We start from the raw sequence: 18,168 nt of genomic DNA, 5'->3' as shown, positions 1-18,168 counted from the left end.
GGAAATGCTAGGAATCAGCTGAATAAAGGGAACAGATTGGACAAGATGAATGCGAGTAGGGAGGTTTGTTGCAAGGTACCTCTACATGGCTTGAACAGTGTTTTCACTGAGTCGTTGAGCCTTCCCTTAGGGTTAACAGAATCTACCCTGCTGGGAAGCAGATTACAAGGAAGATGGCGGAGCGGTAGAGCTGGAGAGAGAAGTATGGATTTGAAACAAATGGTGGAGTCTTTGCAGAGATGTGACAGGCAAGAGGACTAAGAAACCAGTTGGAGGGGTAAAAACTATGGGCGATTCTATGTGAAAGTTGGAAATGGTGCTTTATCTGAAATAGTGGAAAAGTGTCCAAGTAAAATCTTGAAGGGTATTTATGGAGATTAGGATGAGAGAGCAAAGGGATATGAAGTACTTATTTTGAAGTCCTCAGAATTTCTTTAGTTTGTATTTATTGTATTAGCATCACTGTATTAGAGTTGGAAGGGAATGTTGTCCAATTTCCTCACTTCACAGAGAAGGAAACAGGCAAAATAAAGTTGGTCCTGAATTATTTCTCACAATTATGTTTGCTTCCCAGATAAAGTATTTGTTCCTCAGGGGCAAGAACAATATTCTCTATTTCTGTCATATTCCCCCAGCCCGGTGCCCAGATCGTGCTGTACAGAGAAGACACCGAAAACTTGTCCAATGAAGCTCACACAGGTCAATATGTAGTAAGTGACTAGAACAGTATTCAAATAATAAAATGAATGAAAAACTCATTCCTTTTTGGATTGAATGAGGTGGGAATTTTAACTGATGTCTTTTATTAAATTTTTTTTTTTAATATTCACTTTTGAGAGACAGAGTGTGAGTGGGGAGGGGCAGAGAGAGAGGGAGACACAGAATAGGAAGCAGGCTCCAGGCTCCCAGCTGTCATCACAGATCCCAGCGTAGGGCTCGAACCCATCGAGGGTGAGATCATGACCTGAGCTGAAGTTGGATGCTTAACCAACTGAGCCACCCAGGCACCCCATAACTGATGTCTTTTAGTTCTTGGTTTCCTCCTTAAGGATTTTAAGATAAGGTTCTTGAGTAAAATATGACAGCTACTTCGTAGGACCCAGGGGTATAACTTACGCAGCGCCCTCAGCCTGGGCCTTCAGTGGCCAAGCCGACTCTATGCCTCCGGAAAGTGCTTTGAAAGTGGAACTCCCGGGCCGAAATGAGACAGCGAAGTCTGCTGCCAGCCAGGGTACGGGCTCAGACTCCGGTCTCCTGCAAGCCCGCATTTCCGGGCGCGGAAGGGTGGGTCCACGGGCGGGGCCTCTGTGTCAGTCGGCGCGAGGTCCGCCCACCCTTCTCCGGAGCCACGCCCGTACTTCGCGCAGGCAGCCGGTCGGCCCTGCCGGATCGCTGTCGCGGGGAGAAGTGGGGCAGGGAGACAGCGGGCTGGCTGGCGGGCTGTGGGGGGCGGGGTGCACGCGCTCCAACGCTTCCTTGTCCAGTGTTGTTCCTGCGCGTGCGGCTGGTCGGCCCGCGGCGGCGCAGAGCGGAGCCGGCGTGGGGAGGGGGGGCCCGGCAGGGCGGGGGCCAGAGCCAGGCCGGGCCGGGGCCGGAATGCCCCTGTTCTCCGCGCTGTTGGCCTTGCTGTTGGTTGCGCTCTGCGCCCTCTTCTTAGGCCGGTGAGGGGATCCCGGCTATAGCGGGCGGGGGCTGGGGAAGGAAAAGAGACTGAGGAGGGGGGGCGCGCTAGAAGGGCGCGCGGGAGGGGAAGGGGTCTGGGGGGGACGGTGTGCAGGCGGCGGAGGGGGAGGGCCCGAGGAGGGCCGCGGAGGGGTCGCGCGGCGAGGAGAGGGCTTGAGCGGGGGCGTAAGACCCGAGCTGGCGCCGAGGACCTGGGAGTAGGGGAGACTGAGGGAGCGGGCGAGGCCTGAGGAGATGCTGAGGCTCGAAGCTGAATAGGTTGTGTGTGTGTGTGTGTGTGTGTGTGTGTGTGTATAGGGGCCCCGGCTTGGTGGTGTCTCTTTCTCCCTCCACACGCCCCTGAGTGCACCCTTCATCGAGTGCAGAGGGCACCTGCAGCCTCGCCCTAGGAGCCGGAACAGGTCTGGCTGCCCAGGAGAGAACGGCATTTGAGCCGGCCGGGTGTGACCCCACCGCCTTCTCGCTGACACCTGTCTAGAGGGCGGAGACAAGGACTGTGTGGGGGAGTATTTGATGGCACATCTGACACAGCTGCCTGTACTTCGAATCCTGTTGGGGCCTCTTCTTTCTTCATCTGGGGTTCCTAAGGGTTGGAAGGATTGCTTTCTTTGTCCCCAACTTAGGAGATGGACTGTAGTTTGTCTGATTTCATCTGGGTGAAGGGGACACTACAGAATTAGGGTCTTGATCTTTGTGGCAGAGTGTAAGTGACAGAATGCTGTTTTGGGAGACTGGAGAGTTGCTCAGAAGATCCAGCTTTAGGACATGACCTTTTTGCAAGGCCTTCTAGGACCAGCAAGGAATGAGGAAAGCCCAAATTGGGAGAGGGTCCTGTGAACTCAAAAGGATTTTTCTGCAGGTGGTTTGTGGTCCGGTTGGCCACCAAGTGGTGTCAGCGGAAGCTGCAGGCGGAGCTAAAGATCGGCTCCTTTTTTTGGATCCAGAATGTCAGCCTTAAGTTTCAACAGCACCAGCAAACAGTGGTGAGTCTTGGGCAACTCCCTGGGTATGTGTGTGGGTGGACCCAGCTGAATTTCAACTTTTTATTACTTTTTAAAAAAATTCTGGGTGACTTTCCTGGTTAGCCCAGCCTTGGCACCCCTTTGCCAAGATGATCTTAAGAGTTAGTTTGGAAACGCTGGGATCAATGCAAGTTGTTGAGTTAAAAATCCTTATAAGGCACAGAGTGTGCAGGGTACAATAAGAAAGATACAGAAGTAAGGACAGAACAAAGATAACAGGAAATAGAAGAGCTTACTGTTCTAATTTAAGAGGGGAAACAGCAACATATCCATGAAAGAGGAATACTAACCAAGTTGAGCCAATGTCATTGTGAGGAGCAGGATATAGTGCTCAGGAGAGAAGTTGGTGGAAATGGAGTGGAAAATATTTAGTGGAAGGGCTTCCTCCTCGTAGAACTTTTCCTGTCTGTCAAGCCGCTAATGGTTTACCTGGCAGCTAATGTACAAAGCTTTCTCCCACACTGTTTCAGGAAATTGATAGCCTGTGGATTTCCAGCAAACTCCTTAGCCATGACCTGCCGTGAGTACTCTACATCCTTACTCTTCCCTTGGGGAATCTTTTGGAATTGGAGTTTGCAGAATGACATTCTACAGAGGCCTCACAGCCCAAGGAGGGGTTTTGCTGATGTCTCCCTCTCCCCCTCCCCTTTAGCCTGGAAGCTGTTATTTCGTGAGACAGATACTGATACCTACTATGAGACTGTTATCCATGATTTGAGCTATATTTCTAGGGAGGTTGAGAGAGTGAAGGTGAGGGGGGGAGGAGACTGCTAGGGAAGGGTGGACCTGATGATAGTGAGGTTTCTCTTCTGAACAGACGCTATGTGGCATTGTGCTTTGGAGAAGTGCGTATCAGAACGGATCTACAGAAGGTTTCTGGCCTGTTTGCCCCATTTTCTCAGAGCACTGGGGTGCATCAAAAGGAACTGTCCTTTAGTCCATCCTTACTGAAGATCTTCTGTCAGGTGAGATACTTCTCTCAGTTTCCTGGACTGTAGTAGGGATGGCTGGCTTTGTAGTCATGGGTGGATTTTTCCACTCTTTTGGGAACGTCATATCAAGAGCTACCTGTTATTCTTTCTCTGTTAGGAGGGAAAGGTAGTGCCTTGATATTAATCATTATTCTTCTTTGCTTCTTCTAGCTGTTCTCCATTCACGTAGATTCTATAAACATCATGGTTCTCAAGGTGGCTACTTCTGAGTCCTTGTGGCACATTCAGATCAGAGAAAGCAGCTTTCTTTTGGACAGTGATGGGAAAAGGTAACCATTGGGTAGAAGAGGGTCAGGTAGTTCCATTCTTGTCTTAAAATTGTTTTAGGGTGGGTGAATTTTCTTATTAAGGTGTCAGATTTTCATCCTGTAGCAATTGAGGAGAGGTTGAGATTAGGCACTTCTCCTTGCCTTGTTCCTTTCAGCCAGCAAAGCTTGACTGAACTTAAATGCTGAGGAAAGGGGCCAAGTACTCTAATTTTTTTTTTTTTTCCTTTCCCAGGCTGAAATGTGAGGTGAGCCTAAATCAGATCAACAGCAAAGTTCTAAAGAGTGGCCAGTTGGTGAGTATGCCATGGTCATTCAGATGCCTTGTTTCCTTCTGGGTGCAAGATACGAAGGAGCTTCTGTGTTCTTATGTGGATTCTCTCAAGGTGGTGTTCCAGACCATTGCATTTTGACCCCAAACTGCCTACTTTTTAACACCTCAGAGGCTTATCCTCCCTGTAGGAGGACACTTGCCTAGCGGAGCTCTCACTGGCCCTAAAGTTGTGTCTAGAGGTGGGCATCAGCAGTCGGCAACTGAAGGTGATCGCTGTGGATATGTGGACACTCCATGCTGAACTGCATGAGGGCCTTTTCCATAGTCAGCTGCTGCGCCAGAGCCCAAGCCTAGCACCCAAACCTGTTCCTTGTTCAGGTAAAGCCCCGGCCTAATATTAGGCATTGGGTTAGCCTATTTTATGTGGAAGACGTGGCCAAAGAGGACGGGGCATTTTGGGAGACCTGAGTGTGTTCAGGATTCATTGCTCCTGTGTTATTCATTTATGTTTTCAGAGGTGACAGAGAACTTGGCTGAGCCAGCTCTGCCTGGCCTGTACCTCCTTCAGCAGCTGCCAGACCAGGTCAAAGTGAAGATGGAGATCACAAGTGTGGTGCTGTCCATGAACAGTCAAAAGAGGTGAGATCTCTCCTGGCACAGAAGTACGGAGAATGATAACTGGAGCTATATGCTGGGGTCTCTGTAACCAGCCTAGTAGCTGCACTGAGTTTGTCTGTGGGGAGAAAGGGAGTAAGAATGGCATGTATTTCTTTTTTTTTGTTTGTTTTATTTTTTAATTTTTTTTTAATGTTTATTTTTGGGAGGGAGAGAGAGACAGAGTGTGAATGGGGAAGGAGCAGAGAGAGAGACCCAGAATCTGAAGCAGGCTCCAGGCTCCAAGCTGCCAGCACAGAGCCTGATGTGGGGCTCAAACTCACGGACTGCGAGCTCATGACCTGAGCCAAAGTCAGACGCTTAACCGACCGAGCCACCCAGGCACCCCAGAATGGCACGTATTTCTGAGCCAGAGTCTGTCTCTCATCCAGGCACCTGAATTGGACACTGAAGCTGCTGCAGTTCCTGTACCACCGTGATGAGGACCAGCTGCCTCTTCGAAGCTTCACAGCAAACTCTGATATGGCACAGATGAACACTGAACTCGTACTGAAAGGTTCACGGGTGGGGATGTCGGTACTGAGAGTACCAGACACTCTTTCCCCTGTGCCCCATTTGGTCTTTTTAGTTTAATATCAGTGTAACTGGAGATGGAGAGGAGAGAACATACTGAGAGAAAATAGCCCCAATTCATGAGTTTGGGTGATAATCTGTTCATCTGCTTGCCTGCCTCTGACCCTCTCCTAGTTTTATGTTTTGTTTCCCCAGTGTTCTTCTCTGATCTGGTCTTTACCCTTACAGATGGGTTGTTGCTGTCCCAGAGCCGCCAGCGCATTGTCTGTCTCAACTCCCTCAAGGCCAGTGTGCAGGTGTGATGACTGTGATACCAAGAATCGTTCCTTTCTCTACTCTCTCCCTGTATCGTTGCATTGTGAGCTAATGAGATAAAACCCAAGCCCACAGTTCTGGTATTTATTTTCAGGTGACCACCATCGACCTCCTAGCCTCCCTGGTTTTGAATACTTGCATTATTCATTACCGGCACCAGGAATTCTCTCACTGGCTGCACATGCTAGCACTGGAGACCCAAGGGTCTAGTTCATCTGTTCTTACGCAAAGAAAAAAAAGGTCAGTGTAATCTTTTTCAGCCACCATCTTACCAGGTGGATTCTCAGATTCTTTTGGTCTAAAGTGGCATATTGTGTTAAATGTGTATTTGATTACTTCAGTAGCAATTCTATTTTATAGATCTTCCCCATTATACTAGGTTCTTTGACGGTAGGATGAGGTCCTTTTTGTTTCTATGTCGTTATTGCTCAGCATAGTGCCTTATTATACAAAATAAACAATTGTTGAACTGAACTTAAATGATCCACAGTATCTTGTCTGCCTTAGATTTTAAGGTGGTCGGTCATGTCACCTTCCATGGCTTGGAAGGAATGCCCCTTGGTTGTATTAGGTTGAATCATACGATATGCCGATGTCTATATTTGACATTCATATCTGACCTATGAAATGGCAGTCTCATGTGGTTCAACCTAGTAACTGTGGCATTCCTACAGATTACTGTTGGGAGTAGCAGTAAACAGCAAACTGAAAATTTCAGTCTTTTAATTTTCTGGTTGTTTTCCATTCTAAGAATCACAACCAAACTCACCCTGACTTTGGAGAGCTTCAGGTGTCTCCTCCATAATAGGAAGCTGGAATTCTTTCCTTACCAAACAGTGATGTCTGTCCCTTTGCAGAACCTTCCCCCAGATCCTGGCTCCCATTATCTTTAGCACTTCCATCTCCAATGTCAACGTTTCCATTCAGCTTGGTGATACACCACCCTTTGCCTTGGGATTCAATTCCATCTCTCTAGGTAAGGCTCTGGTATGGAAAAGGAGTAAGAATCTGTCCATTAGTGAAGCTGGGCCCAATTGATGGCCACAGTGGTTCCACAGAACTCTTCTCTCCCACCTTCTTTGTTCAGATTACCAGCACCTGAGGCCACAGAGTATCCATCAGCGCGGCGTCCTAACTGTGGACCACCTCTGCTGGCGGGTGGGCAGTGACTCTCACATTCAGCGGGCACCCCACCCACCCAATATGCATGTTTGGGGTGAGGCACTTGTCCTGGACTCCTTCACACTACAGGTAGGTGGGGACTTTGGTGAACAGGAGCCCCATATAGTTTCCTTGTCCTGCCCTGCTTTAGAGCATGGAGCCCCTTTTTGGCAGAATATGATGCATCAGGGTATTATAGAACTGTGTGTCTGCATGCTCATAATGGGGCTCCCTCTGCTTCTTTTCTAGGGTAGCTATAACCAACCTTTGGGCCTGTCTAGCACCCAGTCAGATACCCTGTTTCTTGATTGTACCATCCGAGGACTGCAGGTAGAAGCATCAGATACCTGTGCCCAGTGTCTCTCTCGCATTTTATCCTTGATGGACATACAGTCTGGGAAGTCCGCTGTCTCTAGAGAGTCTTCATTTGGGGAATTTGTGTCACTACTGTGGAAGGTGGACTTGAAGGTGGAGGACATGAACTTGTTCACCCTTTCTGCCCTGGTTGGTAAGTGGGACAGGAAGTCTGTACCGAAATGGGTAGTTTCTAACCTAAGCAGATTATGCTGGTTCAGTCTGTGCCTTTTCATTTAATGAAGCTGACTGTGTGAATTTTTCTATTTTATTTATTTATTTAATTTTATTTTTTTAATGTTTATTTTTGGGAGAGAGAGCAAGTGCATGTGCATGTATGAGCAGGGGAGGGGCAGAGAGAGAGGGAGGCACAGAATCTGAAGCAGGCTCTAGGCTCTGAACTGTCAGCACAGAACCCGACTTGGGGCTGGAGCTCACCAACTGCGAGATGGTGACCTGAGCTGAAGTTGGATGCTTAACTGACTGAGCCACCCAGGTGCCCCATGATTATGTGAAAATTTTCTAAATTAAAGGCATGAGATACTGGAAGGTCTTACATAACTATTGGGTTTCTTGATGTTTCTTAAAGGTCTATAGGAGCTATTAAATATTAAGCAAGATTTATTTAAAAAAGGGGGTGGGGGAGAGGAAAGAATGGGTGATGGGCATTGAGGAGGGCACTTGTTGGGATGAGCACTGGGTGCTGTTTGTAAGCCAATTTGACAATAAATTGTATTAAAAAAATAAAAAGTCAAATCATTATTAAAAAAAAAGCCTTGAGGCACCTGGGTGGCTCAGTTGGTTAAGTGTCCAACTTAGGCTCAGGCCATGATCTCACAATATGTGAGTTCAAGCCCTGCTTTGGGCTGTCTGCTGTCAGCACAGAGCCCTCTTCTGATCCTCTGTTCCACTCTCTCTCTCCTTCTCTCTCCCCTGCTCAAAAAGAAAATAAACATTAAAAAAAAAAAGCCTTGATAGTTGATCAAGAAATTGATTTTTTTTATTTCCGTGTGTGTTTAGTTCTAGAGAGTAACTGGTACGTCTCCAGGCACCTTGTAGCAGTTAGGGAGCTTCTTTGGGTCTGCCAGATTTAGGTAGGTTAATTTAGGAAAGGAAAAGTTTCCCTGAAACATGAGGAATGATCTTAGGGAGGTATGGGTAACACAGAAAGCTAGAGTGGAGGGAATAAATAAGAAAGGAGAGTGAGTGAGGGCTGCGGTTGCCATTTGAGAGCTGCGAACCGATGCTGACATGGTTTCTGGATGTTAGGTGCTTCCGAGGTCCGACTGGACACGCTGACTATCCTGGGAAGTGCTGAAACCTCCACTGTGGGTGTCCAGGGACTTGTGCTTGCGCTGGTGAAGTCCGTCACAGAGAAGATGCAGCCGTGCTGCAAGGCTCCTGACATCCCCACTCCCGTGCTCAGCCTCTCCATGCTGTCCATCACCTACCACAGCAGCATCCGCTCCCTGGAGGTAATGCTTCTTTGGGGAGGTGGAGTCAGGTTGGCTTCTCCCTAGGCTTAGAGCATTTCCCAGTCTTTTGAGTCTGGTGTGAAACTCAAACTGTGAGAAATAGGACACCTTGTGTTATTCTTTTTGTCCTTGCTTGTTCTGTACATTTTTAACTCTTTATTGTGGGATGTAAAATATACACACAATTAGAACATATGAACTTGTACGTATCCATACCCAGCTTCAGTAATTGCCAGCTTAGGACCAATGTGTTTTAGCTACACTCTGCCATCCACCTCCCGCTCTGGGATTATTTTGAAGCAGACCTATACCAGACGTATAATTTCAACCGTAAACATTTCAGTGCATATCTCTGAAAAATAAGGAGCTTTTTTTTTAAAGATCATGATCTGGTGTTACTTTCCTGAAGCACCCAGCTCATTAAAAGGCTGGAAGGGAGGGGTGCCTTGCTGACTCACTTGCTGGAGCATACATCTCTTGATCTTGAGGTTTTAAGTTCGAGCCCCACGTTGGGTGTAGAGATTACTTAAAAATAAAATCTTTAAATATAAGTAAATAAAAATAAAAGGCTGGAATGGCTCTAAAGATGGAGGCACTGGCAAGTTTTAAGAGGCTTTCCAAGATTTTTCTCCTCAGACTATCAGGTGGACATGGAACCCTCTTAGGAGAGGTGTGGGATATCTTCCTAATTGTCAGGCTTCAGCTTCCCTTGGAAACTGAAGAGTTGCCTTTTTAGAGGCTGGAACTCAAAGGAATTTTTCTGTTCTGGAATTTAAATTTTCTCTGCTTCACTATTCAGAATTGATTTTGTTTTCCAAGCTGACAAGGACTCCCTTCTTTGAGGCATACTTTTGTGTAAATCAATTGCTGTATTGATTTGTGTGGTCAGTCTTTTTTATATTTAAGAATTGAGATGCAATCAATGCATAAAACATTTTCAAATTGATTGTTGCAGTGGTTATTATGCAGAGTGAGCCTGTTATAGAAAAATAACTCATAGACAGAAATATAAAGCCAAATGATTAACTGTCTGCTGTACATAGCTGATATCCTATGGTAGATATTAAAGAATCAACACACATGATCTCTACTCTCGGACAATTTAGAATCCAGTTGAGAATTCAAAAGTGTGAGTGCTCTTACACATAAGATAAACAAGAACCGTTAGCTCAGCACCTTCGTGCTAAGGGGAACAAGGCAAAGGAGTAACTAATGAGGCTACTCAGGAAATACTTCCTAGTGGAGATGGTTCTTGACCCAGGTGTGCTTGTATAATATTCCCGGTCAGCTCTCCTATTTTGGGATATTGTAACTGACAGATCCTTTTCTCTTGCTCCCTGAAGGTTCAGTGTGGTGCAGGGCTGACCTTACTTTGGAGCCCCCCAGATCACATGTACCTGTACCAGCACGTCCTGGCTACCCTGCATTGCCGAGACCTACTAAGAGCCACTCTGTTTCCCGAGACTGTTCCACTCCTTGCACTAGAGACTCCAGAGGCTGCGTCTGAGCCAGAAGGTCATCTCCCTGAGCCATCTCCTCCAAAGCGGCTCCTAAACCTCACACTAGAGGTGAGCACAGCTAAGCTGACAGCTTTTGTAGCTGAGGACAAGTTCATTACCCTGGCTGCAGAGAGTGTGTCGCTGAGCAGGCATGGGGGTTCACTGCAGGCTTACTGCCCAGAGCTGGCTGCCGGCTTTGATGGCAATAACATCTTCAACTTCAAGGAGGTGGAAGTACAGCTGCTACCTGAACTGGAGGAGATGATCCTCCACCGGAACCCCTTCCCCGTGCTGCAGACCCTCCGGAACCGTGTTTGGCTCCTGTCCCTGGGATCAGTCTCAGTGGAGTTTCCTTATCAGTACGATTTCTCTCGAACTCTGGATGAGGCTGTGGGAGTTCAGAAATGGCTGAAGGGGCTGCATCGAGGAACGCATGCTCAGGCTTCTCCAAGCCCTGCCCCACTCCCACCGGATCTACTCTTGAAGGTTCAGCACTTCTCATGGGTTTTCCTGGATGACATTTTTGAGGTGAAACTTCGTGATAACTATGAACTGATGAAGGATGAAAGTAAGGAGAGTGCCAAAAGGCTGCAGTTGCTGGATGCCAAGGTGGCTGCCCTTCGGAAGCAACATGGGGAGTTACTGCCAGCCCGCAAAATTGAGGAGCTCTATGCCTCTTTGGAACATAAAAACATTGAAATCTACATTCAGCGTTCCCGTCGTCTCTATGGCAACACACCTATGCGCCGGGCCCTGCTCACTTGGAGCCTGGCGGGGCTAGAGCTGGTAGCTCTGGCAGATGTCTCCTTCCATGGCCCTGAGCGTGTGGTAGAGCAAGTTCAAGAGCTTGATCCAGGCAGCCCTTTCCCTGCTGAGGGAGTAGATCTTGTCATTCAGTGGTGTCGTATGCTCAAGTGCAGTGTTAAGACATTTTTGGGTAAGCAGTACTTCCTTATTTGCAGAGTCTGGTGTTTGCCCTCCCAGCTCCAGGAAGCTCTTTGAGTGGATGCAGAGGAGCTCAGTTATATTGGGAACTCTGGTGGTTGTGGGATGGGTGGAGTGGGATGGGTGGGCTCCTCTTCCCTTTCTTTGTTCCTGAATTTCACCCTGAAACTGCTTGGCTAACATAAAGGGACAGCTAACACAGTCATCTTCAGGGTTGGTGTACCCCTTGGATCTCAGTGGTATTCCCCTCACCATCTGCTCAGTGTCTCCATGCCCTTTTTCAGCTTTTCTGTCAATTGCCAGCTCTTGTTCTCTCAGTTGACTTTGTTAAATAGATGGGTAAAAGTAGTGGTGGGGGAGAAAAATGTTTGAGAATATTGAGACAGTCCTCTGAATAGCCATTGTATATCCTCCCTGTAATAACAGTTCGGATAAGAGATTATCCCCGATACCTGTTTGAGATCCGTGACTGGAGGCTGATGGGTCGACTTGTGGGCACCGAGCAGAGTGGTCAGCCTTGCTCCCGGCGGCGTCAGATCTTGCACTTGGGGCTTCCATGGGGTAATGTGGCAGTAGAGAGGAACATGCCCCCACTCAAGTTCTACCACGACTTCCGCTGTGAGTAGAGGAAGGCAGTTGGTTTGGCTGAGGGATGTTGTGGTTGCTAGGATGGGAGATGAGCTGAGGCCCTTCTGGAGTGAAGAAAGAAGTTGTGTAACAAGCTATACCCTTTGCCCCCCTGTCCCAGCGGAAATCTTCCAGTACACAGTGGTATGGGGCCCGTGCTGGGATCCAGCCTGGACCCTGATTAGCCAATCTGTGGACCTCTTGACCAAGCCTTCAGCTGACCCCAGCCCACCCTTGCCCTGGTGGGACAAGAGCCGTCTACTGTTTCATGGGGACTGGCACATGGACATAGAACAGGCAAATCTGCACCAGCTGGCTACTGAGGTGAGGGGTTCCAGAGGAGTTACTAGGATGGTGTGGTTGGGGCCTGTGTAGCACATGGTAGGGAGAGGAAAAGGTACTGATTTGGGAGATTTGGAGGATACTTGTATCCAGATCTCACCAAGTTGTTGGGGATGGTTATAGGACCCGTACAACACAACTGAAAATATGCACTGGGAGTGGAGCCACCTGTCTTTTCATTGGAAACCTGGTCAGTTTGTGTTCAAGGGTGACTTGGATGTCAACGTGAGAACAGCTTCTAAGTGAGTGGAGTAATGCCTCAACGGGGTGAGGGACTCAGGTTGGAGGGAGTGGGGAAGGGCCAGGGGGTTGCAAGTGACCAGGGCACTGAGGGCTGGGACTCTGTTGTGAGACAGGTATGATGACTGCTGCTTCCTTCACCTGCCTGACCTCTGCATGACACTGGACCTGCAGTGGCTGTGCCATGGGAACCCCCATGATCACCATGGTGTCACTCTGCGGGCTCCAGAGTTCCTGCCTGAGGTGCCCTTGGGCCAGCTCCATGACTCCTACCGGGCATTCCGCTCTGAGAACCTCAATCTCTCCATCAAGATGGATCTGACCCGGCACAGTGGGAGTGAGGCTTGGGTCTGGGGCAGCGGGAGGAAGGGTTGGGAGGATGGGCTTAAACACTGAGGACTTCAACTTGACCCTTGGGGGAGGGGATAAGGAAAGCAAGGGAGGATTTGGATTAGGACCTTTTCTGAGAGAGGGTTGGTGAAAACAAAGCTTAGATCTTTAAAAGGAACGGGTGTTGGGGATAGTGTGAGGCTGAATGCTGTTTGGATTTTTAAACCTCTAAAAGCTGAAGCTAGCTTTATCTCTGTGTTTTAACCACAGGTAGGAAATGTCTATCCTTTCTTTTGCAGCGATATCCCAGCCCCGGATTCTGCTATATAGTAGTACCCTGCGCTGGATGCAAAACTTCTGGGCAACTTGGACTAGTGTCACAAGGCCTATCTGTAGGGGAAAGCTCTTTAATAACCTGAAACCTAGCAAAAAGAAACTCGGCCAGCACTACAAGCAGCTTTCCTATACTGCACTCTTTCCCCAGCTACAGGTCAGGCTCTGACAGCCCTGGTGACATCTTCAGTTCTTTCCCTTTCCCTCGTTTTTGTGTTTTTTCCCATCTTAATCATCTGATGTCATTCTTTGTTCAGTATTATGCTCTCTTGTTGCCAGGTGCATTATTGGGCCTCATTTGCCCAGCAACGGGGCATCCAGATTGAGTGCAGTCAGGGCCATGTCTTCACTAGGGGAACTCAGCGGCTTATACCTCAAGGTAAGGTCAAAGACTGCCTTCATTTTTCCTACCCTCTTTGCCCTTCACATTTCTCTTCCCTCTATGTGTCCCACACTGTTCTTCTGTACTGGTCTGCATGGGCTCTGTATGCCTCCTTTTCTCAGCGGGCACAGTGATGCGGCGTCTCATCTCTGACTGGAGTGTGACCCAGATGGTTAGTGACCTAAGTCAGGTGACTGTTCACCTTATGGCTTCACCCACTGAAGAAAATGCTGATCACTGCCTTGATCCCTTGGTAACAAAGACCCACCTACTGAGCCTGTCCTCTCTCACCTACCAACGGCACAGCAATCGCACGGCTGAGGAGGTACCGCCTGACACAGTCTCTTTGCTACCTTATTTTTATCAGTAGGTGTTTTAGTCTGCTGTTACAGGGCTGCTATAACAAAACACCAAAGAATGTGTGGCTTGAACAACAGAAATTTATTCCTGACAGTTCTAGAGGCTGGAAAGTCTAAGATCAGGGGCCAACATAGTCAGATTCTGGTGAGGGCTCTCCTCCTGGCTTGTAGACAGTTGCCTTCGCTGGGTCCTCACATGGCAGGAAAAGAGAGGGAGAGAACACGCTCTCTGGTGTCTCTTATAAGGGCACTAATCCCATCACAAGGGCCTCACTCTTGTGACTTCATGTAAACTTAATTACCTCCTAAAAGTCACATCTCCAAATATTATCACATTGGGGATTATGGTCTCAACATATGAATTATGGAGAGGGACACAATTTAGTCCATAGCAGTAGGTTTTAAGCTAAGTCCCGGGTAACGTTTCTAACTGTATTCCAAGTAAAAATATCATTACTGTCTGATGAACTCACTATTATCATTTGTATCAGCGTACCTCTTTTTGAATATTCCTTCTCTCCATCTCCTAAAGATAGTCTCTTGCCTTTCAAGAAACAGTAAAACTTTTTTCCTAGCACCTTCTTTGGCATTTTTTGTTGTTGTTTTTTCCTAATTAAAGAAAGATTTTTTATGTTGAAATTTTCTTTTCTTTTCTTTTTTGTTTTTTTTTTTTAAAGTAGGCTTCACACCCAAGGTGGGGCTTGAACTCATGACCCGGAGATCAAGAGTCGTATACACTACCGAGTGAGCCAGCCAGGCGCGCCCCATGTGTTGAAATTTTCTAAATCATTTAAAATATAGCGGATGTAGTCAGAATGCAATCTAATGCACAAACTAAGACCACTTAGTTTTTCTTTCTCCAGGGTCTTCTTTTCTCCCCCAGAACAGATTTCTTGTTCAACAAGCTTGTTTTCTTGCCTCTGCCTTTGTGGTCCAGGAGAAATAGTGGGAATTTCCATGCTACCTTGTGGTTCTTTTCCTGTTTCTTAGGAGCTCTCTACCCGAGTTGGGGATCCTGCCTTTCATACACACCAGCTGCACTTGGTAGATTTACGGGCTTCCTGGACAACCACCAATCGGGACATTGCCTTTGGTTTATATGATGGCTATAAAAAGGCAGCTGTACTCAAACGTAATCTCTCTACGGAGGCCCTGAAGGGGTTAAAGATTGATCCCCAGATGCCAGCTAAAAAGCCAAAGCAGAGTGTTCTGACCAGTGCCCCAGCCCCACCTCCCGTCAGCACTCCCAGCTTTAGTGGACAGCCTGATAAGGGGTCCTCAGGAGGTAAGCTGGGGGAAATAAAACTTCATAGAGTTAGGTGTAGGATATGTGCATAGGATTGAACAAGAACTGGGAGGACTAAATCATGGCTGGTTCCATCTAGATATAGAGATGAAAACTATTCTTTTTCCATATTAGGTCACCTCTGACTTACATAGCCGTGATATAGGGGCAGTTAAAGGGTGTCATCCTGTGGGAAGGAGGAGAGGATCATGAAGGAGTGATGGGGCCAGAACGGGATGAGTAAGGGAGAAAAATGATTAAAGAATTGTTATGTGGTTTGATGAATTAATTTGTTAACAAATATTGAGTACTTAACAGGCGTAAAACACTGTGCTGGGTTCAGTGAGAGATATAAAACGAATGACATTCTACTTGCCTCAACAAGTTTATCATCTCTGGATGAGCTTAGTTCATTCATTCATTCCCAATCACTCATTCATTCATAGATTCATTTTAGCTTATTGTGGGTTTATAATATACCAGACATAACCCTAGACATTAGGGATATAAAAATGAGGAGAAGCTCAGAAACTAATAGACAGACATGTAAATTATTATTTCATTATGAAAATGCTTTTTAAGAATGTTTAAGAAGAAAGTATTTAAATCAGCATGGGGAAATCTAGAAAAGCTTCCCAGAAAAGATCATTGAGATGGGCCTTAAAAAATAAATAAGAGTTCGGCAGGCAAGAAAAGAGGAGAGGGTGTTTTAAGGAGAGGGAATAAGTATAGAGGAATGCAAGTTCGTGGTAAATTTAAGAACAAGGTGGAAAGTGATATCAAAAGAGAAATCAAAAGAGAAAAAAGTATATGGGAGTTCTTGACTGGAATGAAGGAGGGAGTGCAATCAGGGAAAGGTTTATCGAGGAAAGTAGCATTTGAGCTGGACCTTGAAGGCTGAGTATGGTTTGAACCTGTGGAAATGGGGAGGAAAGGCATTCAAGGCATCCTGAATAGGAGTAGATTTGGTAAGGCTCCATATGTTCAAAGGAGAGCGAACAATCTGTTTCAATTGGCATAGAGAGTAACTAAGGCGAGGAGCGAGGGAAGATCCTGGAAAGGAAAGCTGCACATAGACCATCACAGGTAGACCATCACAGGTCTTTTATACAAGGCTAAGGAGTTTTTGGTCCTTCTTCAGTAGACAGTGGTGAACTACTGAAAGTTTTTGAATGGGGATGTGTCATCATGAGACTTTACTTTTAGGAAGATAAATCTAGCAGTGCTGTGGAGGAGGACTGGAGAGGAAGAAACTGGAGGTGGAGAGACAGATAAGGAAACTATTATGGTGTCCCAACAACATGTAATGAGGGCCTGAACTTGGTAGAGGCAGTGGGAATGGAGATGAGGGGATGGGTGGAAATGTTATTGTACTAAGAAATTTGGCAACTGGTTGGAAGAAAGAGTTAAGATAGAAAGCAATAATGACTGAGGCTTTGAGCCTGGGACTAGCATGATGGTAACAGTAATATCAGAGATAGGAGAGCCGGAGGATACTAAATACTAAAGTTCGGGGAGGAACAGGGTCGTTGAGTTCAGATTTGGACATGCTGAGTTTGTGGTGCAAGTAGTACATCTAGGTAATGTCTAACCAACAGCTGGAAATGAGGATCTAAAAGCTTAGAACTAGAGGTGAAGACTTTGGGAGTTTCGGCATAGAGCTAAAAGTTAATCCCAAGTAGATAATAATAGTTGCTTTCTGTGTGGCAGGTACTCTGCAAAATACTTTTGTATGTTATTGCATTAAATTCCCTCAACAACCTTATGAGATAGTTACTATTATTTTACAGACAAGGGGACTGAGACACAGGTTAAAGCAAGCTGCTGAAAGTCACAATCGAGTAACTGGCAGAGATAGGATCTTAAATACAGGACAGGCAGACAAGTCTGATTCTGGATGCTGCTAACCATAACACTCTGTTAGAAAAACTCATTAGAAGAAAGAGGAAGAGAAGGGAACCCGAGGAGATACTTATTTCTAAGACATGGGAGAAGAGGATTTAGAGGCATAATCGTAGGAAGCAGTAGAGCTATGAGAACACAGTGGCACTAATGGCAAAGGAGTGGTTTCATATGGAAAGGAGTGGTCCACAAACAACATTTAAAATAATATAAAATGAAAAATATAAGGAACAAAATGAGAAGAAAGATCCTAGAGTAATCAGAGGTTGATATACCTAAGAGAAAAAAATGCTGCTATTATATAGCACTCTTGGGAATCTGTTATTTTTGTTAAAATTGAGGAAATGAAATGACAACCCTTATTTTGCCCTCAGAGATCAAGGAGGGGAGTGGGTGGGCTGGAGTTGCAGGTTGGAGAGAGTATTTTCTAGAGAAATTGAAGGAAGATCGGTTTGGCCCTAGATGTATTGCCCATATTCCTTTGAGATTGTGACTTTCTTCCACTTCCTATTTCTCTGCCAGGTGCCTACATGTTGCAGAAGCTGATTGAAGAGACAGACAGGTTTGTAGTGTTCACAGAAGAGGAATCAGGTGTGAGTGATCAGCTGTGTGGCATCGCTGCCTGCCAGACGGATGATATATATAACCGAAACTGCCTTATTGAGCTGGTTAATTGCCAGGTAACTTCTCTTTACCAGAGCACCCTAGCATTGGGCTAGATCCTGATCATATGTGTTCACCTTCTCCCAGCGCCAAATAAGAATGGGCAGATAGAGCTCCAAACAATTATTCCTTCCACCAGGTATCCAGGATAATCCTTCCATTTCTAAAACCATAGTGTAAGCCAGAATTAGATCCAGCTGCATTCATTGATACAGTCCTTTCACTGACCTTCTCATCTTCCCTGGTGGCCCTTGTGCTATGATTCTGCTCCTGTCTATGGCATAGATGGTTCTTCGTGGAGCGGAGACAGAAGGCTGTGTCATTGTGTCAGCTGCCAAAGCTCAGCTGCTGCAGTGCCAACACCATCCAGCCTGGTATGGTGACACACTGAAGCAAAAGACATCCTGGACTTGCCTACTGGATGGCATGCAGTACTTTGCCACCACTGAAAGCAGCCCCACTGAGCAGGATGGCCGACAGCTCTGGTTAGAGGTTAGTCAAATACAGGAATTGCAGGCAGTCTCTGATTTG

At 46.7% G+C, this 18,168-nt stretch overlaps 1 protein-coding gene across 4 annotated transcripts in view; it reads left to right on the top strand.

Moving 5' to 3' along the window:
• The first annotated feature begins 1,519 nt into the window (after nucleotides 1-1,519).
• Nucleotides 1,520-18,168, top strand: part of BLTP2 (bridge-like lipid transfer protein family member 2) — a 35,398-nt gene continuing 18,749 nt past the window's right edge. For all 4 annotated transcript variants that reach the window (XM_049636665.1, XM_049636663.1, XM_049636664.1 and 1 more), the window contains exons 1-26: nucleotides 1,520-1,661; nucleotides 2,543-2,666; nucleotides 3,176-3,225; nucleotides 3,523-3,670; nucleotides 3,848-3,966; nucleotides 4,199-4,259; nucleotides 4,426-4,615; nucleotides 4,753-4,876; nucleotides 5,284-5,408; nucleotides 5,654-5,721; nucleotides 5,835-5,980; nucleotides 6,598-6,716; nucleotides 6,828-6,991; nucleotides 7,151-7,409; nucleotides 8,525-8,730; nucleotides 10,074-11,166; nucleotides 11,601-11,792; nucleotides 11,923-12,125; nucleotides 12,267-12,385; nucleotides 12,500-12,720; nucleotides 13,013-13,203; nucleotides 13,326-13,425; nucleotides 13,551-13,753; nucleotides 14,778-15,072; nucleotides 17,497-17,654; nucleotides 17,923-18,129. In XM_049636665.1, coding sequence (XP_049492622.1) covers nucleotides 1,597-1,661; nucleotides 2,543-2,666; nucleotides 3,176-3,225; nucleotides 3,523-3,670; nucleotides 3,848-3,966; nucleotides 4,199-4,259; nucleotides 4,426-4,615; nucleotides 4,753-4,876; nucleotides 5,284-5,408; nucleotides 5,654-5,721; nucleotides 5,835-5,980; nucleotides 6,598-6,716; nucleotides 6,828-6,991; nucleotides 7,151-7,409; nucleotides 8,525-8,730; nucleotides 10,074-11,166; nucleotides 11,601-11,792; nucleotides 11,923-12,125; nucleotides 12,267-12,385; nucleotides 12,500-12,720; nucleotides 13,013-13,203; nucleotides 13,326-13,425; nucleotides 13,551-13,753; nucleotides 14,778-15,072; nucleotides 17,497-17,654; nucleotides 17,923-18,129 — 4,950 coding nt within the window. In that variant the 5' untranslated portion in view covers nucleotides 1,520-1,596. The remainder of the gene's footprint in view (nucleotides 1,662-2,542; nucleotides 2,667-3,175; nucleotides 3,226-3,522; nucleotides 3,671-3,847; nucleotides 3,967-4,198; nucleotides 4,260-4,425; nucleotides 4,616-4,752; nucleotides 4,877-5,283; nucleotides 5,409-5,653; nucleotides 5,722-5,834; nucleotides 5,981-6,597; nucleotides 6,717-6,827; nucleotides 6,992-7,150; nucleotides 7,410-8,524; nucleotides 8,731-10,073; nucleotides 11,167-11,600; nucleotides 11,793-11,922; nucleotides 12,126-12,266; nucleotides 12,386-12,499; nucleotides 12,721-13,012; nucleotides 13,204-13,325; nucleotides 13,426-13,550; nucleotides 13,754-14,777; nucleotides 15,073-17,496; nucleotides 17,655-17,922; nucleotides 18,130-18,168) is intronic.

The sequence above is a fragment of the Panthera uncia genome, chromosome E1, assembly GCF_023721935.1.
Source record: "Panthera uncia isolate 11264 chromosome E1, Puncia_PCG_1.0, whole genome shotgun sequence".
NCBI lineage: Eukaryota > Metazoa > Chordata > Mammalia > Carnivora > Felidae > Panthera > Panthera uncia.
Note: the sequence above shows the minus strand (reverse complement) of the source record. Positions and strands in the feature narration are given on the sequence as shown.